The 20,996-nt window shown below is 35.4% G+C and overlaps 2 protein-coding genes across 4 annotated transcripts; both read left to right on the top strand.

Annotated features, from left to right (window-relative positions):
- The first annotated feature begins 4,484 nt into the window (after window positions 1-4,484).
- Window positions 4,485-7,287, top strand: LOC132696482 (endocuticle structural glycoprotein SgAbd-2-like). The gene is made up of 4 exons (XM_060661321.1): window positions 4,485-4,542; window positions 5,591-5,739; window positions 5,803-5,918; window positions 7,008-7,287. The coding sequence occupies exons 1-4, from the start codon at window positions 4,522-4,524 to the stop codon at window positions 7,205-7,207; spliced, it is 486 nt and encodes a 161-aa protein (XP_060517304.1). The 5' UTR covers window positions 4,485-4,521; the 3' UTR covers window positions 7,208-7,287.
- Window positions 7,288-7,565: 278 nt separating this feature from the next.
- Window positions 7,566-20,656, top strand: LOC132696599 (mediator of RNA polymerase II transcription subunit 12). Of its 3 annotated transcripts, none has more exons than XM_060661520.1 (22): window positions 7,566-7,674; window positions 7,732-7,921; window positions 7,975-8,326; window positions 8,382-8,918; window positions 9,178-9,441; window positions 9,488-9,597; window positions 9,689-9,970; window positions 10,177-10,338; window positions 10,396-11,173; window positions 12,847-13,502; window positions 13,561-13,774; window positions 13,835-13,973; window positions 14,519-14,557; window positions 15,249-15,510; window positions 15,564-15,833; window positions 15,893-16,081; window positions 16,253-16,519; window positions 16,574-16,786; window positions 17,131-17,364; window positions 19,364-19,679; window positions 19,731-20,234; window positions 20,289-20,656. In XM_060661520.1, exons 1-22 carry the CDS (start codon window positions 7,661-7,663, stop codon window positions 20,519-20,521), a joined length of 6,225 nt encoding a protein of 2,074 aa, XP_060517503.1. In that variant the 5' UTR covers window positions 7,566-7,660; the 3' UTR covers window positions 20,522-20,656. The 3 variants fall into 3 exon arrangements, with proteins under 3 accessions (XP_060517503.1, XP_060517502.1, XP_060517504.1); XM_060661519.1 differs by having other exon boundaries at window positions 13,558-13,774; XM_060661521.1 differs by lacking the exon at window positions 14,519-14,557 and having other exon boundaries at window positions 13,558-13,774.
- The last annotated feature ends 340 nt before the right edge of the window (window positions 20,657-20,996 follow it).

Raw genomic sequence — 20,996 nt, 5'->3', positions numbered from 1 at the left:
CTTGTTGTAAAATATTTCTTACACTTAATATCTAAAGTGGTTTTTGGATTTTGTAGGATTTGGAGAATCGATGCAAAATGTGTTGTGAAATTTACCCAAAAACTAACGGTTGTAAAAAAAGTCCAGTATGCAATACGTTTGGTAAACTTTTAAAGCCATTCGCTCCGCTCGCGCCAAAACTAGTAACTCAAATGCCGTTTACCATACTTGTTGCATAATATGCTATTTCTAAGCCCATGAGATTTTGGGTACATTTTTGCAAAAAAGTGACACTTTCCGCATTTCCGGATTCGTGGATAATTGGGTATTTTAGGGTAAAGAGTAGAGTAAATTTTCACCAAACCTTAAGGAATCCCTTCTAAATCATTGAAACTTATCCATACTAAGTATGGGTAAAATTACTACATTTTTCATAGATAAGCTTTCGAAGTTTTTATGTTGACTGCCAGGTCTCTTTATAGGCAAAACATATTATGTTGCATGTGTTGAAATCCTCAAAATGTGAATTCAAAAAAATATATTTATTGCTATTTTTTTTGTATCCCCAATTTTTAATATAGTAATTAAATGACATAGCAACGGTAAATTTTGCAACTTTGATCCAAAAATAGAAAACGTTTTTTATTCTGTGAGCCTTAAAGTAGGTTTAATGGGGAATTTCAAAGCATGACTCAACTTGGGAAAATGTCAAAAAGTTATTTAATAAACTCTGCATAGTCAGATTTTTAGAAAATAAAAAAAAGGAAATCGCTATGATATCGTATTTAAAATTGCAGATAAAAACATAACTCAGTCGAATTTAGATCTACACTTTAGATTCGCTTTAATTAAAAGTACTGTATCACCTCCAAACATACAATGTATAATGACATTACCCAATCCGATTCAACTTTGACAACGTTATCATTACAACTAATGGAGACAGTTATTTTCTGTAAAGCAACTTGGCCGATTGATAAGAAACCATAGAATTAGTTGCTGTATTCTAAATCAAAAAGAAGTAATACAGCTGCATTTATCTAGTATTTTTCTCTCACTCTAACTCGTTCTAGATGTTATACGCTGATATGTTGCTGTAATTTTACAATTTTATTACACGCGATTTACGATCCCATTCTTGGAAGAAGAATATAACTCGAATCTTGTTTGGTACCTACGACATCTTTATCTGTGATGATTCGTATTTAAAAAAGACCTTGGAATATTCATTAGTATGTTCTTCGCGATGTTTCATTTTTACATAATTAAGTCACAAAAATGTATAATCCAAACAAATTTTAAACATGGCTTCGCGACCCGGAGGACAGAAAAAAAATGTTTTTGGTAAAATCGACGGTGTCGCTTCATTGGTAAAAACAAACTTTGAGGTCAAGTTTGGACGTTCCATTCGAAGTGGATCGTACTTTTTGGAGGGCAAAACTGGTGACGCAACGAGGTATACCTAAAGCTTTCAAAGGTATCGCGATGGTGCATCGCGGCCTTAAAACACTAAAAGTCACCCTTGCGTGGCGATCGTCCATTGTTCGAGAAACAATAAACGAGTGTGTTGCCCAAAATTGCGTTCGTGTGCCGTATACGTTTGACATTCGACAATCAAAGGTGTTTATCAACTGCATAAACTAACCAAGACTAAGAGCAAGAATTTGGGATGACTTTCAGCGCACAGCGAAAAACGGTTTATAGGCACTAAAAATGACAATATGGGTCGACTCTTATTGGTAGATTCTGAGGTCATACGCCAGGCAGATAAACGTCTTTCAAAATGCGCGTGATTAGTAGTCCTAAATCTCGGTTTCGGTTCTTGCGTTTGCGCTCTTGTTTACATCAGTATGGTTTCATCCTACATTTTTGATGATTTTTAAATTAATTTTTAAGACTTGTGTATAAGTATCAAAACGAAGCAGCTGTTAAAGTTAAAGTCAAAAGCTACGCCCAGTGCTTTTTAAACAAAAACCAAAATTCCACTGCAAATTGGCATTTTCACTTATCACAATTAAATTAGAACAAAAACTATTCAAATTTTACATTTTTTTATTACTTTGTGACACCTATGTATATATATATATATATATATATATATATATATATATATATATATATATATATATATATATATATATATATATATATATATATATATATATATATATATATATATATATATATATATATATATATATATATATATATATATATATATATATATATATATATATATATATATATATATATATATATATATATATATATATATATATATATATATATATATATATATATATATATATATATATATATATATATATATATATATATATATATATATATATACATATATATATATATATATATATATATATATATATATATATAGTATATATATATATATATATATATATATATATATATATATATCCGAAAACACTTCGAACAGTGTTCGAACAGTGAACGGATGATATCCCGGAATATAGTGTCATCACATTTATCCATCCGTGAATCAATACGTGAAAATATATATATATATATAATGTATATATATATAAACAGGTAGTAATACACTTTTAATTAACGTTGAAGGGTCATAAATTTAAATTAAACAACGGAGATGCATTTAAATCGAATTGGTCATTAGGTAATAGATTGAAATATCTGATTATATAAAATATCAAAATTATAGTCAAACATGTGTATTTCTGAATTTAAATGAATGGTATAGTTAGAACAGTTAGAACTTTTACTTTTATTCTCTCTTTTATATTCGTTTCTTAAATGTTCTACCTGTTGGATATAAATTTTGGGACATGGATCCACACTTCAAGTTGAAGACTCCGGATTTTTGAGTTTTGTGTGATTTAGTCTTACTGTTCTTTAAAAATTTTCCAATGGTGTTTTCAGTTTTAAAAGTAATCCTAAGACGATATTTAAATAGATGTTTCGAAATTTTATGTATGGAGTTAATATGATTCAAAAAGGACTGTAATTGTCTTTCCGTTCCAGTGAAACAAGCAAAAACATCATCTACATATCTATATTACAAAAGAAATCTTTTACTCAGAGCATGTTTATGAATGGTATCTTCTATATTGTGCATGAACATTTCTGCAAGACCTTCTTTAGCAATATAAAATTGACCATTAAATTCAAAATAATTTTGGTCTAAACAAACTATTGAACTATCTAATAAGTCTTGTTTTATAATAGGGTTGACTTTTCTCTGAGTAAGAATTTTGTCAATAATATTTATTACGGGAAACCGTGGAATGCTAGGATATAGACTTTGGACGTCAAAGGAAACTAGAATTGCCATAGGAGGAATTTTAATGTCTTTAATCTTGATTTTTGATAGCATATCTACATTTAAAGACAATACCATATTATAAATTTTGATGATTCTTGCTGAAAGTTTAACTGATGGTACTGTTACAAAAGAAACTACAGGCCTAATTGGCATATCCTGTCTGTATAACTTAATTAAAAAATATAATTTTGGAACTTGAGGATTCATAACCATTAGTTGGTATTTTTCCCGGCATTAAAAAGTGATGAATCTGTAATTACCGTTTTGATTTGATTTTGATATAACTCAGTGGGATCATATCGGATACTCTGGTATATGTCTAGTATAAGAAACTGTTTGGTTTTTGTAATATAATGTAGACAATCGATAGCTATGACTGTCTTTTTACTATATTATTTTTAAATGATTTTACCATTGACATATTTGAACGATCCTTGAATTTACTATTAATTGTAAGTTGAGATTTTAATTAACTAGCTAATACGTGTTTGTTTGCGATATTGTCGTTATTACCGTTAATAGCAAGCTCGCAATCAACTCCTAAACAATTTAACTCCGTTTTATTGTTTGAGTAATTTAAACAAGTTGGAGCTATGGAGCTTAATAAAATGAGAGAATTGGATTTAAATGCGGCTCCGTTGTTAAATTTAAATTTATAACCCTACACCGATAACTAAAATCTATTCCTACCTGATTATATATATAGAGATGTCCGAATGTTGTCGTATTTTGTATCTGTCTAAACAGCTGTCAAAAGGTAATAAATTGCTATGAAAATTTGACCATTTTTTGTTCTAATTTAATTGTGGTAAATGGATTTTCATCAAGTAAAAGTCAATTCAATCACTTGTCCCTTCTTCTTTGTGCATGCGTTGATAATACCCATATATATCCTCCATTAATTAATAATAATAAAATAAGTCATCACAAAAAAACTTAAAAAAATCTTATTCTTCATATTAAAATATTTAAAAAATGATATTATGAAAAAACAAGAAAAAGTTACAGAATACATTTGATTGAAATTTTAGGTGACCTTCCACCAAATCGTCTATTATGTGTATGAATACGCGTATACAGATTGGGGAAGGGTGTGCCCGGGCGGTGAGATGACCCCAAGCGCAAAGCGGGGGAACCCTATATATAAACTCTTCAACGCATCTTCAAACCATCAAAAATTTTAGTACTTTTTTGTCGTTCTGGGTTTCTGCGGTAGTGTCATCATGTCGATTAATACAATTATGGTGCGTATTAATTTCTAGCCAATTTAAACAAAATTTTAAACAGGGTTAATCAAAACCATAAAAAAAATATTTTTCATTAACCATTATCAGGAAATAATTAATTAATAATTCATTTTACATAAAAAATATTTAGGTAGATAAAGTGTTTCCCTGTTAATAATGTAGGACAATTTTGAAATGGTAACTAATAGTATTAATCAAACTATAAATATCCGAACAACATTGTAAAAAATTTTATTTTCTAAATAAGATACTTTATACCGGTTTGTTCAATTTACTGAGTATTTATTTCACTTGTATTTGAAAAATATTGATTTTTTTATAACAATAAAGTTAAGCTTATATTATTATCTATTCTTCCGTCTGCATTTTTGACAAGAAATATTAAATATTAAATAACTCAAAAACAGAAAGAAATTTAGTTTTACATAAAAGATGTCTAGAATTATCTGCCTAATACGTTAATTTTTTAATGTAATTAAATTTTATTTCAGCTATTATCTTTAAAAGATTTTGGATATCGACTGTGTATGATATCACATTTTTAAATTTCTGCTAGTTTGCTAGGTTTTCCCATAACAGATGGACCAGTATAGTGGATTTTTCACTTTGGAAATTTTCTAAATATGGCTGGTGACGGCACTATTTAAATTTAATAATGTATGTTTTTTTTGCAATTCGCTGCATATCTGGTGCCGCATTATAAATTCAAATTTGTTTCGAAATTTCCAAGCTTTGAATTAGTGTTATTTGACTGACTTTGATTTCGCTTTCTTTTTCTGTATTTCTGGCCAACCTAGCCTGGCCACCTGTTTGGTTACCATTATAATTTTTTTGTAATTACAGCTATTATCTGCATGTTTTGGCCGTATTGACACCAAATGAAGAACTTTCTCATTCGTATTTGTGATCCGAGCGTTTTCACAATTCTTATGCTAGCTATATATGATTTTACATCCAAATATATATTAACAATTCAATATTTCAGCTAGGCAAGGATATTGATCAACATTTTTCTCTTTGAAAACTGGTTTGTCGATTGTTACAGATTGTTACAGTGTGCATCTGTGCGACTGCTATAGGTGCCCCTCAAAGACAATACAGGCCTCAGTCACAACAGCCCTACAACGGACCCAAACCCGTACCGATCGTATCTGAAAGTAGTGAAATTAACCCCGACGGATCATTTAGCTACAAGTAAGGTTTCGTGGAAATGTTTTAGCTTAAAATTGGGAGACATTCATAGCGATTTTTTTAAAGCTACGTTTCTGGGGACGGAACCCAAGCCCAAGCCCAAGGATACTTGAAAAACGCGGGCCAGAAAGATGCTGAAGCCGAAGTGATTCAAGGATCATACTCGTACACAGCTCCAGACGGTACGCTATAATTACTGATCATCCCAGAACTATAAAGGAGTCCTATTATGACACGCACCTTATTCTCAAATCCTTTATTAATATGATACATTTTATTGAGATTAATGTCAATTTTAGAAATACAGGTAGGTACTTATATATTACTTTACAAGATTAGAAAAATGAACACCAAGCTTTTGAGACTTATTAAGGTGTTATGTCGAGTTCCCTAATCATGTTTTATTACTCTCTAATAATTCTGGGGCTGCTATATATTCACTATACAAAGCAATGAGGCACTCGCCAAATGCAGTAGGTACTCAATATAAGCCCAGTAAGTAAATTAATATTAAGGATTTTTTGCTGTAATCGTTTGTTTTGTGTGAATCAAAATTCCCCGCAAAAATTTTAACTTTCATTTATATTAATTTATTTTTAGTATTAAATGTTTTTGCCTAAAAACGAGGATTTTGTTCTGACGATTATAATTGTGCGGTGTAGTTTCATTGTCAAGTTTATTGGCATGGAATAACTAGGCAACGAAAACTTTTGGTGCACCCCTCTGTAAACAATGTCGCCAGTAGAAGTTAAAATTTCTTTCCTTGTGTGGTAACGATGAAAGCACATCACGTTAGTTTCTTTTGATTATGATGCGTTTTATCGTTTTTTTTTCTGCAGTTTTAATCGCTGTTTGTGTTTCGCAATTTTGTAGTTTATCTGTCGACTGCCAATAATGTAAATGTTTCACCGGATATCAACTTTTTTAGGCTTCCTGTGTTTTTACTTTCGTGAAAGAAAAAGAAATACACCTATAACTATGACGATAAATAAATCGCAGTTCTACACTTTCGCGTTTGTGCGTATTTTTATGGTATGTGCCTAAATCGAAGCACTTAATTTTTTCTGCTTGAAGACCGCATTTACTTGTGCACATAGTAAAAAAAACTTCACGTTTACTCAATAATTTATTTTAAAGTTTTCGTAGGTTTTATTTTATTTGTTATCCAAAAATAATTTATTATTTATTTATTACGCTATTATTATGCCAAAAAATATTTTGGGTTAGTTGTTCCTCATTAATAGAAAATTTTATGAAAACATGTATTACAGGTACTCCAATCACAGTAACATACATTGCGGACGAAAACGGCTTCAGAGTTGAAGGCGCACATCTTCCCACTCCACCACCTATCCCGGAAGAAATTCAAAAATCCTTAGCTTTAATAAGCCAAACGCAATCAACAGGTCAACGCCAATACGAACCAGATACATTCCGCCAGCAGTATCAGCAAAGGCCGTACCGTTTCTAGGTTCATATTGTCCAGATTAAAACGAACTGATTCGTATAATCTTTAGTCATGTTCAATTTTTCTTTCCAATAATGTACATACCAACGTTTTTTCGTGTTATTTATATCATTATTTAATATAAATGTCTATTTTTACATTTTTGGTTTTCCTTTATCCTCAACTAATGCAAAAACTGAAATTATTGATTGGCTTAACAATATTTTCATAATTTCGTCCGTCTTTATGGGGATTCTTTTCTTATTAAAATGAAATCTATTTTCGCGCCTTTCCAAACAATTCCATGAATCTGTGACCATTAAAACATAAAGAAGAAGAGCATAAGATGGATCTTGCCTCTGTCACTTTGATCTGTGGTTTGACAACGTCAATATTTACATTTTTTTACCCCTTTGGAAAATCCGTATATAAACATGCTTTAGGTCATTTAAATTTAAGGAGGGCAAAGTCTCAACAATGAAAATGACTAGGTTAGTTTATATATTAATTTTGTGTTCCACCAAAGGCGTAATATTAACGTTTTTTAGCAGCAGTACGCTGTATGAAAAAAGGCCCCTGAAGAAGCAGCGGATGGGGCCGCCCGATGTTTACCCTCAGGAGCCGAAACAGAAGGAGGACGAACTCACTAGCATTAACGTGAAACACGGGTTCCCCACAATGACGCACCTAAGCGATGAATTTGGAACTGCTAGAAACTGTAATGTCACTGCTAGCAAGGTACTGCCTTACATATTTTATTTAGCAGTTTAAAATTTAAATTGACGTTTTAGGTTGGAGCTTATTTTAATTCCATCATCTCGAGAAAGGAGGAATTGAGTATGTTGCCAGATTCTGGCAGAAAGAGACAGCAGATTAATCATAAGGATAACTTTTGGCCCGCAACTATTAGAACTAAAACTCATATTGAAGCTTGGTTCAAAGACTTGGCTGGTAGTAAGCCTCTCATGAACTTATCAAAGAAAGCTCCAAATTTTAACAAAAAAGAGGAGATTTTCATGATGTTAACAGAATATCAAGTGCCGATGATGAGAGCTGCCTGGTTTATTAAACTCAGTTGGGCTTATACAGTTGCCGTTTCTGAAGTAAAAAATAAAAAAAGGCAAATGACAGATCCAACAACAGGTAATTTAAATTTTGGTTCATGTTTAAGGGATAATATTCAACACTATGTTTTTAGAATGGACTGGCACTCTTCTTAAATTTTTAAAAGACCAAATTCCAAAGTTACAGGAGCATTATACTCAGAATGATAAAGCACCTCCTCCACCCATAGCCAGTAATGATACTGAACAGAAATTAGCATTGCGCCATTGGTTTTATTGCACCCGACTTATTAAGTATATGTATGAGGAAGGCTTAATTGAAAGGCAAGAGGTGTTGACTTGGATTATTGAATTATTGGAAAAACAAGACAAACAAAAATCTCAGCCACAAGAAGATGGCATTTTACGGCTTTATTTACCTCTAACACTTCAGTATTTGGACGAGTTTGTTCAGTCTGAGCTACTTTCAAGAAGACTGTGCCATTTCGCGGCTAAAAAAATCAATTTTATGCTTTGCAATGTTGCAGAATCAAACATTATTACATCTCCTCAAAGTGAAATAAAAACTGATCAAAAGGATAGTGATAAGGACAAGAAAGAGAATATTCCACCTAACCCTGTGCAAAGCACTTTACTGGAGTATCATAATTGCCCTCACCACAAGGACATAAGTGAGAATATTTGATTTGTTATTGAAAATGTTTAAAATTTAAAAGAATAAACTTAAACCATGTTTTATAGCCTTATTCAGTATTATTTATTCATTTGTATGGTATTTAATTTCTTTTTTATTTTTGAAAATTGCTACTTCTTTAATTTTCTTTAATTTTAAACACATTTATATTTATAAAACTTCAAATCACATCTCCAGTAGACCTAATCAAAAAAAACCTTTTCAGAATAACAAGGTCTGCATTTTTAAAATTTTAGTACTTCAACTTAGCACAGTTATTCATACAATTGTGCTTGAATGTCCCACAAGTCTTGTGTGGTGTTCTACCGGTGTAGGTACCCAGTGGCACGGATCACCTTTAGATAATCTGCCCATTTCACCTTCCATTTTGCCAATGCCAGCCCGTTGTGATATGAATACATACCGTAAACAAATATTGCATGCAGAGAACTGTATAAGAGAGAGGAGCAAGCGGGTGGAAGGGAAGTGGTGTACGGATAAATGGCAGCCAACATCTGCTGGTACGTTTGAGAGCGGTTGGGTATACTATCTCCTATTTCTGTATAGTTTTTAAAGGGACTGTTACAACAAGAGTATTAGCGGCCTTAGATGCTTTGGATAGGCATCGTTTTGATAAAATGGATTCTACAAACTCCCTGGATACCCTTTATGCCAAGGTAACTGTCCTGCATTCATTTTGATTTGGCTTGGAACATTTGAACTACTAAACATATTTGAAATATCAAAAAATATATATATTTTTTACAGGTATTTAGTGGTCCGCCAGATCAAGAAAACTCGGTAGTGAAGCTGTTATGTGAATGGGCGGTATCACCTGAGAGAACAGGCGAGCACCGGGCTCTAGCGGTGGCGGCCCTTTTGGACAGGCGGCAGTCGGACTCTAACCCTCTAAACGATCAAGAAGCAACTGCAGGCGACGACAAAGACAGTAGCAGTTCATTGCCGGGTGGTCCTCCAATGTTTCAATCCTTATTAATGAAATTTTTGGACGTTGATGCCCCCCTGCCTTCCCCAGACGATTGTGCTCAAGTCAGTTTAATATTTTGTTATATATGATAATTTTGTGACCTCTCCGACCACTTATTATATATTAATATAAAACTAATGAAAGCACTAGAATAGATTAAACATTTTAAGACAGCCCTTGTAAATCCTTCAATGATGCTTGTTACTTCATCTTTTTGATAATATAAAGAATTAGATTTTTAAAACTCTAACATTGCATCTTTTTGCAGAAGAAAACAGCATTTTCAAATTTAGTTCATCTTTTTGCCGAGCTCATTAGAAGGGACGTTTTTTCGCATGACGCCTATATGTGCACCTTAATCGCGAGAGGTGATTTGTTGGGACATGAAGAGAATACCGACAGTATAACAAATCATCACAGCAAAATAGAGGTGGTAAAAGGCACCAGTCTATGTAACCCCTCGTAATATATATTTGTTTTGTCCCAGCCAATGGATTACGACGATGCCGACGTCGACAATGATCTAGACAAAATACTCCAGAACATCAAGGAGGACCAACAGAACTCTATGGACATTCCCGACAGCCCGAAAGATCATGAACACGGCCACCATCCACAAGTTCCTCAGATGGGTCACGTGCCCATGGAAACCGGTCATGTGGACCATAAAGTCAAACCTTCGCGCCATTTCTTATACACCACCCATTTTCCTTTGAGTCAGGACGACCCTTTTAGTCAACACGATTGCAACCAAAGGCACATCCTGCTTTACGGCGTGGGCAAAGTGCGCGATGAGGCCCGCCACACTGTTAAGAAAATGTCTAAAGAAATCTGCAAATTGTTCTCAAAGAAATTTAGCATCGACGTTGCTGAAGGTGGCAAAGTGAAGAAGCACTCACGAAACGAGTTCAACTTCGAGGCGACGACGCAGAAATGTCAGAGTCTGAGCTATTTTGACCAGCACGTGGTCACGTGGCAGTGTAGCGTCATGGTGGTGGAAATGTTGAACTCCTTCGCTACAGGCAACTCCAATTATCTGCCCGTCCAAGAGCATGTTGCTTTTCTATTTGATCTCATGGAACTCGCGCTGAACATATATGGTCTTATCGACGTTTGTATCCAAATTCTTAAGGAGTTGCCTGAAGTAGAGAACCAACTGCACAACAAGAACTTTGCCAATCAGAATTCGCTCAGCCGTAGCTACACCACCGGCTTGAGTTTGTACATTGTGGGGATCCTGAGAAGGTACCACTGTTGTCTGTTGTGTAAGTATATTTAAATGGTGTAGTTTTATTTTGTTATTATTATATTAAAGTGAGTCTTTTGCACATTTTTCAATATTCATTATAGTTTTGGATAGTTAAAAGTACAAATACATAGAAAAACATAAATTGAAAAATTGTCGGCGGCCCCAGAAAAATTTTAAACTCATGGTTTTTGGAAGAACACTATTTTTCGGAAAGCATAGAAAATTCCACATTCACACTCGTTCTTTCTCTTTAAATTACACTTTTGTTACAAAATTTCGTAATAAAAATTGTAAATCTAATTTTTCACACATTTTAAATAATTTCTTAAAAAAGTGTTAAGTCTTATCTTTTCTGTAAAAAAAACTGTGAATTCACAAACTTTTTACGAAAATTTCTTTTTTTCATTTTCATAATAAAGATAGTAAATCTTTGTAAATGAATGAATTCATAAAGTTTTTATGTAACTCACAATTTTTGTATAAAATTTTGTTAAAAATTTGGTAAACACTTAAAAAAAATAGTAAAAGACATTAAGCTTTGTATATTCATACAAAAGTGACCGACAGCAAAGATCTGTACCTATATTACTTTTGATTAATTAATCATATTTTTTAACTTGAAGAAGTTTATATTTGTGGTCAATAGGTCGTGGGATATTTGAACTACTTGGACATGTAGCTTAAAATGTGGCGTTAAACTTTCAACATGCACGCGTTTCATACAATTTTAAATTATAATTGACTTGATGCTTCTAAATCCAGTATCACCCGAACAAACGGCGGCATTCGAAGGTTCGAACTAACGAAAACTAACCAAAACTTGAATCCCTTTGGAGAAGTTTTGGAAATGTATTCATGTGATTAAAAAAACCTCTAGCATTTGGTTCAATAATGACAATGGCTAAAACATTGAATTTGAAATATTTTGTTAGTTACATGATGCACAACAGATTGATTTTGAACATGGGTTGAATCAAATTTTAAACTGATGGTTTTTGGAAAGACTGCTATTATTAGGAAAGCAGAACGACCACATCTGAACTCGTTTTCTTTAAATTACACTTTTCTTACAATATTTCGTAATAAAAATTGTAAACCTAATTTCGTCGTAAATAAGTTATTATTCACAAAGTTTTTTTTACTAAATTCACATTTTTCTGCAGTGTTATCAAAAAAATTGTAAATAATAACACTTTTCTACAAAATTGTATAAAAAAAATTGTAAAATCATATATTTTTACGAAAATTACAATTTTCTTACAAAATTTCGTAACAGAATTAGTAAATCTTTGTAAATGATTGAATTCATAATGTTTTCAATTTTACGCTTTAAAAAAAAAATAGTAAAAGGCTTGTGTGAGTGAAATTTGTAAGATAATTCGCACTTTTTTACGGAAAAGCTGAGGTTGAAATTTTTTTATGAAATTTTAGCAAAAAAAAGGACGACGTTTTCATACTTTATACAGAGTAGTGTACAAGTAGCCCTTGGAAATATTTAACAACGGTAGACCGTGTATATTCAAACAAAACTGCGTGACACCAAAGATCTGTACCTATATTACTTTTAATGAACTCATCACTTTTTGATGTTTGAACTACTTATAAATGTACCATGTGGCGTTATACTCTCAACATGCATGCGTTTCATATATTTTCAAATTTTAATCGACTTGATGCTTTTATACCCAGTATCCCCCGAACAAACGTCGGCCGTGTTCGAAGGTTTGTGTAAAGTCGTCAAACACGTGACCAATCCGGGCGACTGCAGTTCCGCCGAACGTTGCATACTCGCCCACCTTTACGACCTCTATTCCTCGTGCAGCCTTCTCAAATCGAAGCCCCACACGGTCGAGCCGTTCGGTAACGCCTACCCCAAAATCAAACAGGCCCTCTACAGCACGCTACAGCCCACGCCCAGCACTTACGTCTATTCGTCTCAGTTTATGCAAGAGATGCTGATGAATCCGAGGCGAATGGGTCGTATCGAGAGCGCGTGGGCGAAACAACTAAACGAGAACGGAAACAATCGATATTCGTTTGTCAGTAACGCCGTAATTCGCGTGTGCAGAGAGAACGACAACGAGAGGTTAAACGATTTGGCCATAATGTGCGCGGAAATGACCGCCTGCTGCAATTCGCTGGCGTCCGAGTGGTTGGGAGTGCTGCTGGTGCTATGCAGTCCAATGTCGCATCCTGGTTATTACACCGACGTCATGAATCAACTTGATATACAGGACGTCAGTATTCACAACGCTTTAGCGGTGTTTACGTGCATTCTGATCGCGAGGCATTGCTTCTCCCTCGAAGATTTCGTCGGTAGAGTTGCGTTGCCAAGTTTACTAAAGGTAAATTCGTGCTCTGCTCAATACCGTTGTTGAAAATATACTGGCGATCATTTAGCAGGTGAAATGTTTAGATAACGGGGGCGGGGTCGCGGAAGCCGGCATGCGTCTGACGTGTCACTTGCTACTGAGACTGTTTCGAACCGCCGAAGGGCCCCAACCCGGACTTTATTCGGTCGGCTCGCCGCCATTGACAGCTCCTAGGCTACCGTTGGGAATTCGGTTGAGCTGCGATAGGCATCTGCTGGCGGCCGCACACAGGAATATCGACGTTGGTAAGTTAAGAGGTTAATTTTCCTGGTGGGGCGATCAGTAATGGTCGATGATCTGTTTAGGTCCCGTGTTGGCGGTTTTAAAGGCGGTGTTGTTAGTGGGTGATACGACGGCGAAAGAGGGCACCGAGCTCAGCCTGTCCAACATTTTGGGCACCAGCGACTTGCGTAACGGCCCAGACGGTCCAAACTTGGATTTGCCGTAAGTATTTGTTAAAAAATTAAGCAGATAAGGCATCAATAGATCAATGAATAAGACTGTTAGTGAGAAAGATAAGTAAATGTTTAATTATGAAAGGCACATTCACTAAAAAATGTTTAAGTAGTGAAAAAGGCAACGCCATCAAGAGATTGCCTAAAAAAGTACTAAACTTATAATTGTTTGATTGATCTGTTATTTTTTGCATTTTTTTCTACAGTTCTAAGCATTTTAAAAAATGAATTGTGGATTTGACTTCATTTTCTATATTTTAAAAACAATTAATTGGTTATTTTCATGTTTTCATTTTTTTCATATTCTATTTGGATATTTTTGCAATATTATACTCTACTGTGCACATTTTAAAGCCCCTCTCCCAAACTCTTCAAATGGTACCTATAATGGCATTATTTAATAGAATCACAGTAGATAGTTGACAATTTAATGTTACACCGGCATTTCGTAGGCAGAATTTACGATTACGTGTTATGTACGTTATTTTATACTTTTTTTTAGTTATTGTTTTTTATTTGATTCAATTCCTTCAGGGTGAACGTGGATGTTTGCGGATCCAGGACTGCGCATAGGTTCGTCACAAACTCGATACTCTATAATACCTTGTAACTGAATCATGTGCTTCCCCGCTTTGAGTGTGTCACCGACTTCCGAACCTCCATCTATTCCCTTACCACTGCACTCTTTAAATTATCTGTCTTCGTTCTTGCAATGCAACGCTTATTTTTTTTATGTTGTATAATTTCTTATCTTATATATAAATATGTAAATTATATATAGCCTGATAACAAAATTGCTCCATAAAATAAAAAAGATCAAAGCTTGTATATAATGGAAAAAATATTTGGGATAACTGACAAAACAATAGCATGCAATACCAGGTGTCATTTGAACTACTGCCGCGAGGCAGTTCTTTATATCATCACGCTATACATACTTTATGCGCCTGTTCCTTCTAATAGTCACCCAACTGCCTCCATCCCTTTCCAAGGTTATGTTAGTGTTACGTTTGGAAGCCAAGTCCTTTCTTTAAATGGGTATTTGACGCCACCGATTGTAACTAATTCCGACAAATCACCGTTCGTTCCGCAATGGGCAAAACCTTGCACGTTCCATTCTCTTAAACATATGGGGTGTACATATATGCCCGGTCTTATTTTCGAGTGTTATATCGTTGGCAATAATAACTCGAGAATTGGACTAGTGTTTGGATTAGGTTGATTTAATTTAATCGCAAACCGTGAGACGTGACCTTCGTTGTAGACAAATTAGTACCGGAAACCCAGAAGGTACTGCTTCGCTATCTGCTTTCGCAAACCACGTTTTGCGGGAGATTTGCTCCCAACAGTGGGTACTCGACAGATGCCTGTGTCATCCGGAGAAACTATGCGACAGTGATAATTTGCTCGATGATTTATTGAGTCACTCCCAGGCCCAACGGTTATTGCACATGATATGCTATCCGGATATAGCGTCCAGTATCGACGAGCTCGACGAAAAGAGCATGATTAGTAGAATTCTTGAGGTAACGTTTACCATGGAGGATGTTTGCCAAATCTATAATGGTTTGTCATTTAGAATCTCGACTTGTGGACATTGAGGATGTCCTGGCTTGACCTTCAGCTGATGTTTAAACAATATAGTGTCAATACACCTGAACTCTCGCAATGGCTAGACACCGTCGCCAAAGCGGCAATAGACGTATTTCATTTGAATTCTACAAGCGGAAATTCCCCAAAAGCAGAGGAGGGCAAAAAGTCAGAAATTCGTAACAAAACCAATTCTATTTGGTTGGTCGCGCCGCTGGTTGCCAAGTTATCCAGTGCTGTACAGGGGCGAGTATTAAAGGTAATCATGTACTCTCGTATACCCTACTCTATTAAATTTCAAAAATGACCTTCTTCAAGGTCGCTGGTCAAGTTTTGGAAAGCGGTGGCTGGTGCAAGGAACAAAAAACAAAAACTAGAAGCAACGGTGAGAATCAGAGTTTGCTGAGTCATCAGCCTTTCCTAAGTCTGGTGCTGACCTGCCTCAAAGGGCAAGAGGAGGGACAAAGAGAGGGTTTACTTTCGTCTCTTCACCAACAACTTTCGCAGGTGACAATTGAATTAAGCTGAAAGTTTTTGGCAAAGAAAATCTAAATTTACCGGTGCAGTCTTTTGGAGCCAATTAAATTTGATTCATATAAAACTCGCGGGATATTTGAACTACTGTCTACAATTTTTCCAGACCATTTCTAATTATCGCAATTTAATTATTTATCTTAGTTGGTTCAGCAAGCCAAGGAGGGCAACTTGCAAGATGTTTGTCACGGAGAAAGAACGTTAGACGGTCTTCGATTGCGTTTTGCGTTGGTCGGCGGGGTCTTTGAAGCTTTCCAAAGAAATCATTCGGCCGCTATAGACTGGGCTTTGTTACTCGTTCAACTGGTAACCTATGGCATCATCGATCTTCATACTAACAGCGAACTATTCACCACAGTGATCGATATGCTGTCTACATTGGTCCATTCTGCCTTGGCTACAGACAGCCAGGTATGTTACAGAAAAAAAAAGTACTATGTGATCGATTTTGGTATGTTCCGGTAGGATGAGGGACGAAAAATGCATCAAAACCTGATGAAAAAGATAAAAAAGGAAATCGGCGAGAGATTCAATGCGTCGCTGCTGCACATCAAGCAGCTTTTGCCGTTGCCTAGGTGGACCACTGAAATTATAGCCGTCGAACCCGCAGGCAGCATTACAGACAGTAAAGGGAATAAAATCAGCTTCGATAGCGTCGACAAGAAACATGACTTGCAGGTATTTTAATAAATTTCCGATCATCCAATGTGGCATTTTTAGATATTTTACAAATTTAAAATCTTCAAAGTAGAAAGTTGCTGGGGTTTCATTTTTCTTTTTAATTACTGTTAATTATAAAGTAATAAACCGGTGTATGTTAGAGAAATTGTTTGGGATAGACAATAAAAACATAAGTTTGTATAACATTTTTACCTTGGGAGGACACCACAGGAAAATGCACTTTCCAGGGCCCATATTTTTCTAATTGTGATCTGTAGAAAAAAGTGGTATAGGAAATTTATGAAGACGTGGCTCATATTTTTTTGGTTGGTTGCCTTGGTATTTAGTTTTTATTTTGTAAGGTAACGGATAAGCAACGGGTAAGCAGCTGGGATATTTTGGAAGGTATGAAAAATCCGCCGCCGCTGTCTTGGTCTTGGTTCGGTGCGGTTAGGTTAGAAAGGAAACCGCTAACGTGCGAGGACACGCATCGGCTATTGAAGTTTCACACGCACAACCTCCAGAAACCGTCGTCGCATTATTTGGACCCGCCACCCCTGCCGCCAGAAGATCTCGAACCAATTCCCGATAAACCGGTATGCATTCTTTCTATTAATTCTGGTTTCCACTTGGAAGCTTTTACACATCTATTACAAAGTTCTTTACTAAGAATAAAGAAAACTGGAACAGTAATTCTTTAGAAATTAAAGTGTATTGAGTCATTATATGCCAAGGTTGACCTTTTGCCGAAAATGCTGAAATACTTGTGTCAAAATTAGGCAGGACAGGTGATCTAATTAGGAGGTTGAGAGATAGACTATTTCATCTCAATTAGTTAAGCAATACTTTTTGCTAAATCCTCCTCATTTACAAATCGTGCATTTGTGGCACAAAAGCGTATCATTAAATATTGTCATGTGTACGCTATTTCAAATAGCTTGATGTACTCACAGCTCCTTGTTACTTTCAAAGTCGATTAAATCGAATTTTTCGAAAGTATCTACGCTCGTATAAAAATTTTATATCTCAATAAGACTAGATCCTAGGGGATCCCCATTGATACAGAAATGATCAGCGTCGAAAAAACAATTGTTCTTTGAGTTAGATGCTTTTCAACGATCTGCGATGTCCATAAGATATTTAAAAATGGTCGCTGTCGAACCTTTTTCGTCCATCTTTTTTTTTTTCGATTTTCGACCGTTTTTTGGACGTTGTTATGAAACACGAGTGTCCGAAATTTGAAACTATCAACTTCAAATTTCACAACAAATAGCGTTTTGTCCGCTGACGGAACCTTTTGAAATTGGTGGGGCTGGGGAAGTCAGCAAGTGTTTAAAAAAAAATAGCGTTCTCAAGTGTCTAAAAATTCTCGAAATGCGATCGTCAAAGTTATTAGGCGAAAGGATCCATAAGATCCACTGCTATAAATCTTTATTCTTGGTAATTTTCAAAAATATACAGGGTGCTGGCCGGTATTCGCAAAAAACATAAAATTTAGTTCCTATTCTAATAAATATTGGCTATAACTAGAAGGCTGTGATTCAGTAGTCAATTTGTCTTACACCACGATACAGTCCTTATGGACAACTAAAACTTTTGTATTTAAGGTTTTCAGAATGTTCCCGATATTCCCTGCTATATAAAAAATTTATTAAGTGTTCTAAATTTGCACCTATCGACTTCAAATTTAGCAGAATAGTAAAAGTCCGTACCGACACCTAAAAAGTAGATATTGGGCGTAATCAAATTTCGCCAAGTATTTTTTTAAAAATTTTGAAAATTTGTCTTCGGATATTTTGGTTTCCAGAAAACATAATTTTCTTAAAAACTGTTCAACCGATTGGCAAAATTTTAGAACCAAGAAGCGGGGAATATCCGGGGCTATAACTTTTATTTCAGGCATATTTTCGATTATATACAGGATTTTTCAATTGTGGACAAAAATCTAAAAGTCCGTGAAAAAAAAATGGCGAATTTACACAGTATTATAGGCAGCATCAGGAGCCAGAATTTTTGTATTTACGGTTTTCGTCAATCACATACGCTGCTCGAGATATTTGACAAAGTCCATATCAAAATGGGATTCCTCGCGCTCTGAACGTCATGACACTGAATGATTTCAGAAAAAAAATATTTTCTTGAAAATCACTTACGCTATTAGAATTTCTCCATCTGCCATGAACCAGAAAGCGTGGGAGATCCAGGAATATCACCTCTACGTTTAGCATTTTTTCGAAAATATGCAAGGTGTGTCTTTAATGGACAACAAAAACTAAAACACCCTGAAAATTAATGCTTACGTGGATAAATTATTAGCCGTAGAATGAAAAATTATGAAACATGTAATAATTTTTATATATTATCAAAGTTTCGAAGGCAATCTTGTTTATACTGATTATTAAGGTCTCTCTGTTATTGTGTATAAATCTTTTTAGACAATAAGAAAAAATAAAAAATGTTTTGAAATATGGTATTAATGGCTGATCCCGCTTCTTTAATTGCTTTTAACTTTCGTTAAAAAGGAAATTTGCAAAATTTTGTTCCAAAAATTTAGAAATAGAATTTATTAAATGTGATGACTAATGCCATATTTAGGCGGATACGCCTTCATCCGTTGACCAAAGCCCCGCGGCCTTAGGCAAAGGAAGAGGCAAGGGTCAGAGGAAACGCAAACCTAAACCAGGTCCGATGCATGTAAACCCGATGGGTATGGCACAGAACCCGATGGGTCAAGGTAATGCCGCGATGGGCATGAACGTACAAGGGAACAACCCCCAAATGGGCCACAACATGAACGCGTATGGGCAGAACCCCGCCATGCAGCAAAACCAGCAGTATGGCGCGAATACAGGCCAGCAGTGGTACGGTCAGAACCAGAACCCTCAGCAGGGATACTATCCTCCAATGCAGGGTAATTGAACATTATCTGATGTTTCTGTATTTATTCCCTGTTCTTGTATAGTGAACAGATTCGAGAGACCTCAACTGAACACGTCCAAACAAGCCCTGTCAAACATGTTGCGCCAACGACATCCCATCAACAACTACATGCCCGGCATGCAGGCCAACCAGGCGGCCACGCCTCCAGGTGCTGCGTACAACCAGATGCAACGCGGATTTCCTAGACAGGCTATTAGGCAGCAGCATCCTGGTGCTATGCAGCCGAATCAGGCAATGTTTTCAAATCAGTACGGCAATATGCAAGGCGGCATGCCCAACCAGTATGGCAACTTCGCCGGAAACTCCCAAGCGATGATGCAAAGCAACATGCAAAATAACCCGCAAATGATGCAAGGCGCTCAGGGTAACATATTCGGGGGACAGCAACAGGGCTTTGGACAACCAAGACCTGCCCAGCCAGATTTCAGGCAAATGGCGCAAAACCCGAGGGCTCCGTACATGCAACAGGCACCAAATGTGACAATGAACACAAATATGGGAAATATGGGCGGTATGGGAGGACAAGGTAGTAGACAAAATAGTCTCAACTGACAAATTTATATTGGGTTTGATTTACTAGGTGGTCCGGCTCCACCTTACTCGCGTCCAGGTCAGGTAATGCAGCCTGGCGTCCAAAATCAAGCCACTTTTCAGCAACAGCAGAGGATAAGGCACCAGATGCTGCTGCAGCAGCAACAGCAGCAGCAGCAAGGAGGACCTCAGGGTAATCAGCCCGGTTTGGTGGCCCATTTGCAAAGGCAGCAAATGAATCCGGGCGGGTATCACCAACCACCGCCATACAACATGCAATAATTTGCTATTTTCTTCATTTTGTGTAATTATTTATTGGTAGGTTAAATTATCACACACTAGAATCATTTTTGTGATAAATCAACATTTGGATTTTTTGTTCTGTATTTTTGTAGTATAAATGCCGCTTAAAATGAATTGTTTTTACTTATTTTTGTAGTCCACCTTCATTAACTCGCTCACTGGCTGCAATAGTGGTACATTCACCTAATAATAGTTCTGAGAAAATCAGTGATTGAGGAAAATAAAGACTGATATGTTGAGATAAATCAACCCTTCAAAATTTATAATGATATAATTACATATTCGTTTGTATTATTCTCTTTTTAAAACAAAACCTATTTATATTAACTAAAAATAGTTGTTTTTTGATATGTGCGATTGTTGAAATTTCTTCTAATGCGAATAAATTAAATAATTCGCTTCTATCATCCATAAAACGTAAGTTATAGGATCGATGACGTGTCCGTTTGACATT

The sequence above is a fragment of the Cylas formicarius genome, unplaced genomic scaffold (assembly GCF_029955315.1).
Source record: "Cylas formicarius isolate icCylForm1 unplaced genomic scaffold, icCylForm1.1 PGA_scaffold_1__22_contigs__length_36826433, whole genome shotgun sequence".
Taxonomy (NCBI): Eukaryota; Metazoa; Arthropoda; class Insecta; order Coleoptera; family Brentidae; genus Cylas; species Cylas formicarius.
This window is presented reverse-complemented; position numbering and strand designations above follow the sequence as displayed.

Excerpts from the sequence above, each read along its gene's own strand:
- LOC132696599 (XM_060661519.1), top strand. Across the intron at positions 8,919-9,177 it reads CCCTCACCACAAGGACATAA|TACTTCAACTTAGCACAGTT; the intron begins GTGAGAATATTT and ends TTAAAATTTTAG. Across the intron at positions 9,442-9,487 it reads ATGGCAGCCAACATCTGCTG|TTTTTAAAGGGACTGTTACA; the intron begins GTACGTTTGAGA and ends ATTTCTGTATAG.
- LOC132696482 (XM_060661321.1), top strand. The coding sequence starts at position 4,522 with ATGTCGATTAATACAATTATG. Across the intron at positions 4,543-5,590 it reads TGTCGATTAATACAATTATG|ATTGTTACAGTGTGCATCTG; the intron begins GTGCGTATTAAT and ends CGATTGTTACAG. Across the intron at positions 5,740-5,802 it reads GACGGATCATTTAGCTACAA|CTACGTTTCTGGGGACGGAA; the intron begins GTAAGGTTTCGT and ends ATTTTTTTAAAG.